The following is an 11,103-nucleotide window of genomic DNA, read 5'->3' as shown; positions in this document are numbered from 1 at the left end:
TGCAGTCTCCACACTACACAACACAAGACTGCACACGTAACATGTGATGAAGACCAGATTCAGGCACACAGAGAATGCTCTAAATCAATGCTATAATCCTACTGATATTGTCATATTACAAATCTTTCATATTGAGCTTAAACAGCTAGAAGAAATTCTGAAACAAGCAGACATAAATATGTTAAGAGATGCGCTGGACTTCAGGGTGTGCAGGGGCTGCCAAATCCCTTAATAGGCCAAAAATGCCATCACATGCTATAGCTGAATTAACTTAAGATGGAACATATTTTGACTGTTGTTATTTTGTGCAAAGCCTATAATATGCTTAAAGAAAAAAGGCATGTGTATCTCCATTCCCAGTTCTTTCACTTGCCATCAAACACGATTCTGACATACATTCAGAATGCACCTTACAGGGACTTTAGTACACCATGTCCCTTGATATAAGCAAAGGTAACACCCTTGGTAGAACTGTGACAAACACTGAAGAGTGAGGTAGTGGAGTCCAGGCACAGCAGCACAGGAGAGGAATAAGGCGAGAGGAGGGAGCGCTCAGCACTACACTGTTCCTTTAACACACCAGGCCCCTCCTCCGCACAGCACAGCACACAGCCCAGTGGAGCTGGCAGCAGCCCGAGCTCCACAATAAACTCTGGCATCAGCTTCCCTTCATCCGCCAGTCAGCGAGGAGGCACAGAGCGCGCCGGGGAACGCACGCGTGGGGACGAAGGGAAAGACCCAACCAGCGGGACCGTGGGGGTGACAGGGCAGATAGAGAGAGAGGGGAGGCTGTCATCCAGTACAATGAATCACGCAGCGTTCACTTCCTCACCGCTGTCACACTTCTCCATCTGACGCCTTCTGACGGGCGATGACGGCAGGCTCCATTCCAGCCCAACACTTAAACTGAGTGAGAGTAACGGATGTAGCATCTCATCCCCCCCCTGCCAAAAAACAAGGCTATCTCTTAGTCACCTCCAGCTTTCTTCGAAGCATCTCGACTATCAAGACTGTTCTTCATCTTCTGCTCATCTTCCACTTGCGCACCTCCGATGTTGAGCCACGAAGTGAAAGAAGCTCGCTGATAGAAGCTTCAGTCAAGACAGTAAGTAGGGGAGGAAGGAAGGAGAGGTAGGGAGGGCTGGAGGGAGCAAGACAGAGCGTGTGTGTGTGAGACAAGAGGAGAGAGCGAATGAGGCGGACACAAGATGTTGGTGCGTGTGTGAGCGAGGGACTGCTAAAGAAGCGGCGTGTTATACGGGGCAGCACTGATCCTCTCTGTGTGGATGAGATATAGGCATAGCAACAGCAAAGTCACACAAGTGATGCTGAGTTTAAAAGAGGATCAAAATCATCAACGCAATTACTTCCTGTCAGTCTCATGACTCGCTGCGTTTGCTCAGCCAGGGGAAGAGGAAAGAGAGGTGTTGGGGAAATGAAGGACACATGATGGAATAAGTGATTTTTTTGTGTGCTTTTGTTGATCCAGGTACCATGTGTGATTGGCCAGCAGACCAGTGGCAGTGGCATCGCCCTGGATTCGATGAGAATTCGTCTCTCCTCCCAGCTCGTTCACTAAGGCTCCTCTGGGAAGATTTCATGGGATTTACTTCATGCTACTGGATGGCACGCAGCTTTCAGCCACTCTGAAAGAAGCCCGCAGAGAAATACATTACCTACATGGAAAAGAAGTAAAATAATTATCCAATCACAGCACAAGGAGGCAGACCGGGTTCCCTTAGCAACAACTGAAGGAGAGAAGAGAATCTTCTTTTTCTCTTGAGTCTGTTCCCTTGTTTTTTTTTGTTTTGATTTTTGGGGCACACCCCTTTAGACTGCCGTGGGCCAGCATCTTTGACAGGACTTGAAGAGCAGCACTTCACAAGTCAACCCAGTTTCTACATAAAGGTGCTTGTTCCAGCCTCTTACTACGGTCTGGCGTAAACTCAATGATTCTTTTATTCCTCTGCAAATTTCTCTTACTTGTCACATTGTGCTGCTTTCTATTAATCCGGAATCCATGTCACCTGGAATTAGCACTGCAGTGTGGGAAGATTGTGGGAGCTGTCCACCTACTTTTGTATTTCTTTCATGAACATGAAGTGAAGGACATGATTAAGTCATCAGCTGCAAAGAAACGGTTGAAAAGCAGAGTTAATTTCCTCTTCTAAAGCTTTTTCACTTGTATACCTCTAAAAAGAGTCATCCAAGAGGAATACCTGTTTTTCACACAGGATTTACCTTTTCCTACAAATCATTACTAGCCACATGTGAGGGACTATAGTTAGTTAAAAGTCCCTTCTGGCCACCAACAATGTAAAAGATAATTATTTTCATTATTGAGCAATTGCAAGCACTCTATTTTTATATTTAAATGTAAAATAGCGTCCTTAATAAAGGCCAAACGTGAGCCTGTTTTGTATTTTACCAGGGCATCATGTCACTGTGTGTAACAGGTAAAATAAATCCTACATGACAGACAAAAGGGGCCTTTCCCCTCATTTGACAGAGCCTATTTTAAATCAGCTTCTACTGGGGAAGAGTTTTAAACACTGACAGGAGATGAGTCGGCTGAACATGATTATGTAAGAGCCCCATATTACTTTGAGCCCTTGTATATTTGCTTCCTTGTTTTCCATGGATTTACTGTATTCCATTTCCCCCATGCACTTTTTGACCTCCGTTCTGCGAGCATCTATCCAAAGGCATGGATGTCCGAGTGTGAGCAGGTGCCGACAGTGCGGGCCAGGCAAGGTGTTTGGGCAGCCCAGGTGCTTTTAAGATGTTGAGTTCTCCCTGCGTGGCTGGGGCCCTTGTTCGGATCAGTAGCACTGAGGCTCCCTGTAGCCAAAGACATGGACCCCGACTCGGCTCCCCCACGCCCTCAGCCTATCGGCCACTGGCCCCACATTGCCCTGTAAAGGATGTCCCTCAGCAGAGCTCCGGCCCGGGACACCTCTGAGACCCCCAGCCCGAGAGAACGCATCCGCAGCCACATGAAGATGGTGATCGATCAGCTGGAAGGCATTCTCAAGGAGCTTAAGGATGTGGCCAAGGAACTCCGGGAGGTGAGCTCTTATGGTGCTGCATGTGCATTAGCTTGCTTTTGGGATTTGTGAAATAAAAATCTATGTGGGAAGATGTTGCGGGCAAAATACTGAAAGCTTACTTTTTAATTAAAGTTTAATTTAGGCAATTTTTAGAACCATGTATAAATTAGATTGCCTCTTAAGCACATCACCCAGTTTTTATGAATGTCCTTCATGTATGCATTGGAGTCTTGTGGGAGGTGCTGTTGAAGTGGAAAGCTATTGAAAAGCATCAGGCAGAGATAAGAATTTGTAGTGCAATTGTTACATAATCATTTTGTTAAAAATCAGCTCAATTTCTTGTGCATTTTTGCCACTGCCATAGTAACACCAGCAGGCTCGACTGTGCGCACAGTTACACACCACAAAAGAGAGAACATATGGCACTGATGTTCATGAGAGGATGCCTTCAATGATGCTGCAGTATGTGTGATGGATGATAATTACACTAGATTAGATAGATACAGGAGTAGTATGTGTGTGGCAGAGAATGATCCTTATTACTTTATTCCAATTGTTACCACTGCAGTTCCCTTAAAGCTATAAGACCCTCTCCCATGGTTTTGATCTGACATGACCAGAGCAAAGGCAGCCTGTGACAGCTGAGTACCAGATGTTGGTGCATAAAAATGACCTCCAGCTTAGGCTTTCAAGAGGAGCTGCTGAAAATGCCATAATTCACTCTATCACCACCACAATCCCTGCCATTCTGTCTGGGCTATCGTGCTCCTCACTGTTCCCTACTTTATGTTCTTGCTCTGTTTGAGGTGCAAGGGCAAAGCACCAGAGACAGCAGCTCCTCTGGTGAGTGCGAGGAGCGGGGCCCGTGTGCACCAATGATTGATGATTATGGGACAAGCGCAAGTGGAATAATGCAGGCTGGAGCTATTTATAAACAAAAACACGGCCAGCGCCTCTGCCAGCACAAACGCATATTACCATTCTTATCCCAGACCCCATTAGAGAGGTCTCCGTGCAGTGGTACAAATGTCCTGTTTTTTTTTTTCTTAGGAGGGCACCATCACACACTGTATATTGAATTGGTTAAGAACAATGTGAGCTGCTTAGACAGTCGTAATGGAGTATCAATATCCTGCAATTAAGTGACCTGTGAGATGGCACAATATGGCAAAGGGTGATGAGAATGGAATCAAATACTTGAAAGCCTAATGTTCCATAAAGTCTCTTGGCCACAGCAAAACAGACAGTAAATGTCACATAAATTAATGATGAATTGCTGTGAGAATGAAGTAATGAAATAACAGAAAAGACTTATGACTATATGGTAGGGGTGGGAGAAGACACAATTGCTAAAATACAATACATGAGTTTGACATTGTTATAAATTATTATTTCAGTTAATATTTTTTCTGTCATTTTGTCACAGATATTTTGAATTACGACTTCTCCAGAGGTGTTCAAGCCCAATGTAAACAAAGGGGAAAAAATCTCACAAAGATCAAAAGATCATTTCCACATGTGTGCACAATTATGTGGCAACTTTATCACACGTGATCCCTGTGATACGTTGTTAGTAACCCAAATATATGCAGACTGTATATATACTGTATATACAGCACAAATAAAGTTACAATGCGAAAGAATCTGACAAAACGAATATCAATGGGGATTGACTACATTGCCCCAGGACATGCAATACTGCACATTGCAGTAAGTGTGAGCTGATTTCAACATGTTTATTCCACAACATGACGTGACCCTTGACATAGAATATATGTTTTCAAAATATCCCCCGCCTACAGCATGTTACAGCTCAATGCAGTTTTGTGCAGAAAATGACAGCAACACATGGAATGGAAATTATGAGCTAGTCTATTTATAGAACAGCTTTTAGACTTAGGTAAAGCCATTAACCAATAAGATATGTATTTGGTGATGGAAAATGTATAAGTATTAAAGAATTTGTCAGTGGGTAGTTGCTCATTGATTTCTAGGACACAACATAGATAATTTGTCCTGTAATACTTGAACTTGTTTATTTGATGAGGAGCCTGATAGCTTCACTGCTGCTAATTCCCCAAAAATTACCACTTGGAGCATAGGAACAAGCCAAATATTCTGTAATAAATGCAGCACTTTTTTAGTACATTTTCCAGACTCCTGACTCTGGAAAGCATTTTTGTGTACTTACCATGTTAGACTGAGATGTGCGCAAAGTAGAATGAACAAAAACATCAAGGAGAACGATAGATGAAAATTGACGTAAAATGTAGATTGGCCGCACAGAGTACAGTAACAAGAGTAATGGACTGCTATTATGTGGATGGAGTTATTATGCAGGCGCTCCCCTTGAGTAGACAAAGCTGCACATCCCCACCGCGGCACAAGACAAGCAAACACAGGAAGGCAATCAGAACTTGTCAAATTAAAGCTCCAAATGAAAAGAGGAGCAAGTATTGGCCGGACAAAGACCGATTATCAGCAGCAGAGTACATAACGCTCTGCACACTGGCATCCATCAGTCAGACGCAGAGGCTTGCACAAACTGCTCATGTACTGGAGACAGACTCACCACTAGGCAGAGCTAGGAAGAATGTTTGTATCTAGAAATGTTGTGTTAGAGAAAGTATTGGCAAACAGATTTATTTATTTGCAGACTGGACAAGGCAGTACCATTTTCAAGGTTTCGGGATAATATTTGTTCCTTTGTAAAATTTCCACAGCAATAACAGGATGAATATGGACAAAATAAAGGAGTAAACATTATATTAAAAGTCCAGGATTTATAAGTTTAAACAATGAACCAGCATATGACAAAACATTTTTTCCCCACATTATGACTGATTACAACTTTTGATTCAATGTATTTTCCTCAAGACACAAACCCACAGGCTTTTACTGATTTAGGATTGGCTGCCTGTACGGGGCCCAGGGGCAAGTGTATCCTTTACTGCCCCCTGCCCTACAACCCTGCCAGGAAATAAGTAATGGACTATGACGGGACTTAGGGCTGCACGATTTGGGAAAAATATCTAATTGCCATGTTTCTGACAAGCATTGTGGTTCCAATTAGATTTGAGATTTTTGTTTTAGTAATAGGATTCAGTTTAAAGTTAATATTTTAAACATGTTCCGAAGAATCAACGAAAACACTTAATCACTGTTCAGAACACGTTTGCACAGATCTAAACAACAGGGTTAGCAGTTTCCATGCAGAATAAGATGGGATATTTTTGATATCTGTGGAGGAAATTATGATACTTAAAATTACAGCGATATTGATTTGATTGCGATTAATCTTGCAGCCCCAACAGGATTAAACCTGGGCTGAATCATTCTGACTGTTCTCTCAAAATTTGGGAAACTTTGTGCTCACTTGCATGTTAATAAATATGCAAAACCAACCTTATTCAGTCTACTCAGTCTTCCTCCGTGCAGACAGCCTGGCACAAATGGACTGGTCAATTCCACTCCCTTTTATCACCTAATAGCCACCTCACATTCCCATCGGTGGCTGTCAAATCCAATGTACTTTTTGCTAAAATGGAGTCTTTCAAAGAAGTGCTATTCACATTTACTACAGCATGGTTCTCTTTCATGTGTGAGTTATGCCTAAATGGTGCATTGTTTTTCACTGTGCCTGGAGGTTAGGTATTCCAAACACAAACAGCTGGATTCAGATCAGTCGGCCTGTCAGCCAGCCCGCAGGTCACTGGTGCCTCTCCATTATAAGACCCAAACCAGTTTTGACACCTCCATGTTGATGGGAAATCACAGTCACACACTGCCATTGAGCTTAGCTTTCCACCTAATCAGTATCAAATCTAACAGAGGCCACCCATGGGAGACCAAAAACCAAAATCAAAGCGCCATTTCACTCCGCAGAGGTTGTATACCATCATTCTGTGAGTATCCCCGCTGAGCCTGCTGCTGAGCTGAGCAAGTAGCAGAAAAGTGCCTCGTAAGATCAGTTCAATATCTAACCAGGAGGGGCACGTTCTAATCACTAACGAGGGAAAGACACTATTGGCAACACAGCATCCACATTAGAAAGTGCAATTTTGGGATCTTAATTTTGTCATTGGTAACAAGCTGATGAAAACATAAAATGTAAGAAAATAAGTGCAGGTGTGGCCAAAGAACATACAAACAAATAGAGGGCTTTTGTATGTGGAGTAGCCAATGTGAAGTTAAGTGTCTTACCCACGGGCTCAAACACTGAATACCTGAGGATATAACAGGTGCATATTCATAACCTGTGCTGCTGCCCATGGTTTTACAGAAAGCCATTTACGTTTATGATGATATAAGACAATATCTTCCGCAAAACATGATTCCCCAAATGAGCGTGAAATTTTGTCCAACTTCCTTGAAAGACAATGACTGAACTGAGCAAAGCTGAAAGCTCCCTCACTCACCAAGTCCCCTTCAGCCGGACATATGGAGCCAAAGGCTCTCATCTCATTAAACGACATTTGAAAGAAATGACAAGCACCCGCCCGCCGTGCCTGCCATCAGTTTGGTCCTCCTTGCCTGACCTCCTTTGTGTGTGGAAATTAAATTCCTAAATTAAACTTGGTGACGTGACTCCAGCTGAGTTCTCGTTACTCAGAAATTATAAACAATAGACTATAAAAGTGCTATATTGAAGCAACAAAACACAGCCATCTCAACACCTGAGATTATGCCTGCACCATAATGAACAGAAATCAGGCCAGCATTGGCACAAATTTATCTGCCCATAATAAGGACACTAAGGAATTACTATGTTTAGGGGCATATGTTTTATGCGATTTCATCAACTCAAAGTCTGGATATACAATATACATATATATACATATATATAAAATTGTAAAAATATGCAATTTACTGTATGCTTAGTGGCAGATGGTTTACTACATGATGGCCATATTGGCAAATGATGAAGATGAAAACATATCTGCATAGCAACATAATGGATTCAAAGAGAGCTAAAAGATAAAGTGACAGTAAACAATGGGTTAAAACTTCAGCAGCATCTAACCTTGAGAGCTGTGAAGAGAATAGAACTGCACCAAGCAAAGCGTTCCCCTGAGTCTCTTTTACCTAGCACTGGCATGGAGATCCAGCTTGTTTAGTATGCAGGAAAGGAATATTGACTAGTCCATCATGCCAGTAAGACCCACTGGATTAGGGGGCCTTTGCTGTGCCTCCCTTTGCGAACTCTGCACTATAATGAGATTTTGAACACTGCTAAGGAAAATATTCAAAAATGTTCCAGTTATGCCACATCAATTGTTTTACAGCCAAAACATCTACTCATCATCTACATTTGTATTTGTATTCTATGGCCAAACATAGATTTTGGAATTGATGTTTAATGTTGCAATTGCATGACATCTGGTCATTCTGGATATATCGAGTGATATATGAGAAAATATGAGACAATCTAGCTATGATAGCTGTGATGGACGAAATAATTTATAACTAAAAGTAACTAAAGTAAGGACTATAGCTGGACTTTTAAAGCCCAAAAAAGTAAGCCATTCTATGGGCAGTGCAGTCAGTGGGTGAATGAAGTGAATGTAATGATTAGCAGCCATGCTTCTGGCAGTCTACCCCAGGGCAGCTGTGGCTGGTTACAGTAGTTTACCTTCACCAGATCTGGAGTGAATGAGAGGCTGTTCTTACTTGTGGACTATACATAACTTAAGATTCTATGAAGCATTAATCATGTTTTGTGCTGAGATTAAATGCAAATGTTAATTAATGATCAAGAATGGAGATAATAGTTTTGTCTTTGCACAGGATTGTGACAGACTTGGCGTAACAGCTGGGATCAGTTGTTGCAATTGTGTTGGTTCGTGGGTGTGTTTGGGATTGTTTTGGTTTATCTCTGTGAATAAAACCAGTAGGCTATAGTTAATGGTGTGAAAAATGGGATCTGTCGAAGTGCACAACCAAGCATCTAAGAATAGCTACATCATTTCATTGTGTCAACGCACACTGTAGTCAGTGAGGGTGACAGCTGGCTATTCATTAGCTCTTCATAGCCACTGACTCACAAGAAGTACCACAAGAAAATACATAAATTGATATGATCTGATTATAGCTGGTCTGCCCCCTTTCAATGACAGGGGCAGCATAGGACTAGTTTTGTTCTTTTGTTAAAGTTGTAAGTACTCTTCTCAAGAACACTGATTCAAATTAGATTCAACTGGCAAGTTTCAGTATCTTCAGTTTTTTTACTGAAGTTGTAACCTGGCAGAAGCCAGATATGTGTAGCACTAGAGATTTGAGTTCTACAAATTAAATCTGGGATCTCTCTTACTGAATGAATTCGGGAGGAGGTGGAACTTTCAAAGACTTCAAACTAATTATGGGTTACAACTAGGGCTGGGCAATATTGATCAATCTTGATTTTCAATTTGTTCTTCTATCTTATTAGACATAAAGGGCAGGGTATTATTGCATGTTGATAGGACCGGTATTTTCAGAGAAATCCACATTTAAATGTTGTAAAGATTTTGTACAATACATTAAGCCTAAATGCATGTGCATGTTACCGTTTAGTCAACTTGTGCAGATTTAAGTTAAAACTTGAAATGCAAGGATACTGTACATGAGGAGACCTAAAGAGATGTGCTGCAGCCCTGACTCTTGAGCTTTCACCTAAACAAGAAAGCAGTGAGGCCACTTCAGCTACCTGTCCATTAAAATGCACTCGCCTTAAATTTAGATCACACAGCCCTACACAGCCTCACACACAGCCTCACAACAGAGGTACAAACAGAGAAACCAAACTTTTGTTAAATACAGTTCAAGTTAACAAATGTGCAGGGTGCTTCCCTCCATACGTTTTTCAAAAGCAAAATCTGTGCTTCTGCTTAAGATTGCCTATTCAAATCTTTTTAGCGTTTCCTTGTTTATTTTGGTTCATGTGGACACTTCTACTTTTGGGACATCCCAAAATCACAATGCGCCCTCTGATTGGACTGGTCAGTCTGGTTGATGGTGCAGTTTGTCAGCCTTACTTCTGTCAGTCCTCCCAGGGCAGCTGTGGCTACAACAGTAATTTACCACCAGTGACTATGGGGTGAATGAATAATGCACTGTAAAGGGTCTTAAAGAGTGAAAAAAAACATATAAATCAAACACATTATTATTACCAAGTGGTTTGAGCCCAAATGCAGGTATGCAGGAGTAGTACAAGATTCATTCTTATGAGTTTGTGAACAAATATTGCAGGAATTCATCTTATCAGTCCATCTAAAATGTAACCACTTTTGATAACATTTGAGTAGCTTTTGGCTTATGTGATAAAAACGTCACTACATTTTCCATTTCACACATTTATACACAACAAGAGATAGAAGCAATAGGACTTAATTACACTTCTAATGCAGGACCATACATCCTGTGGAAATAATTGCAGTAGTTCCCCTTGCTAAGTGAGCAAAGTGTAGGAGTTCAGAAATGCCCATAGAAGAGATTTCCTTCCTTGGATTTGTGGTATAATCGACATAATTAATGCTAAATTGACAAACATCCATTTAGCATTTAAATATCACTCATTGCCTCCCATTACAAAGAGTCTGACAATCTGCATACTGGATGTTAGAGGCCCAGGGTATCCTACTTACAACAACAATAGTCTTCAGCTAGACCCAACATAAGAACTCACATATGAGACAGAACAGGGTTTCCTATCTGCACTGGACTGAGTAACACTCAGTCAGAGGTAGATAAATGGACCCAAGGAAAAGAACCAGGGAGATGCTTCTCAAAATATGTTCATGGAAACAGTACAACAATAGACACAGTTACTTTTTCAACTATCTCAAGTTTTTGGCAGCAGGAAGTTTGGTTGCATGGATAACAAATAGTTTTGGAGTATTTTTATGTTTTGGTAACAGTTTCCTGGCTCACTTGACTCATACTTAAGTTAAATTCGTATCCAAGGAGAAGACATATTTTCAGCACAGTACGGGGCTTCGGCCAATGTTAGATCAGGTGTTTCAACAGCCACGGTAATGAGCTACACATCCAGAGCTAAATTGGGGGCTGCATATGA

At 41.6% G+C, this 11,103-nt stretch overlaps 1 protein-coding gene across 1 annotated transcript in view; it reads left to right on the top strand.

Annotated features, from left to right (window-relative positions):
• Positions 1-748: 748 nt before the first annotated feature.
• The window catches only part of insyn1 (inhibitory synaptic factor 1), a 30,549-nt gene continuing 20,194 nt past the window's right edge, over positions 749-11,103 (top strand). Inside the window, exons 1-2 of the mRNA XM_020941314.2 lie at positions 749-1,105; positions 1,490-3,068. Of these exons, the coding sequence (XP_020796973.1) occupies positions 2,925-3,068 (144 nt within the window). The 5' untranslated portion in view covers positions 749-1,105; positions 1,490-2,924. The remainder of the gene's footprint in view (positions 1,106-1,489; positions 3,069-11,103) is intronic.

Source organism: Boleophthalmus pectinirostris, unplaced genomic scaffold, assembly GCF_026225935.1.
Source record: "Boleophthalmus pectinirostris isolate CB_2022bp ecotype Guang Dong unplaced genomic scaffold, ASM2622593v1 HiC_scaffold_19, whole genome shotgun sequence".
NCBI classification, from domain to species: Eukaryota; Metazoa; Chordata; class Actinopteri; order Gobiiformes; family Gobiidae; genus Boleophthalmus; species Boleophthalmus pectinirostris.
The sequence above is the reverse complement of the archived record's forward strand: the minus strand, read 5'-3'. Positions and strand labels throughout refer to the sequence as shown.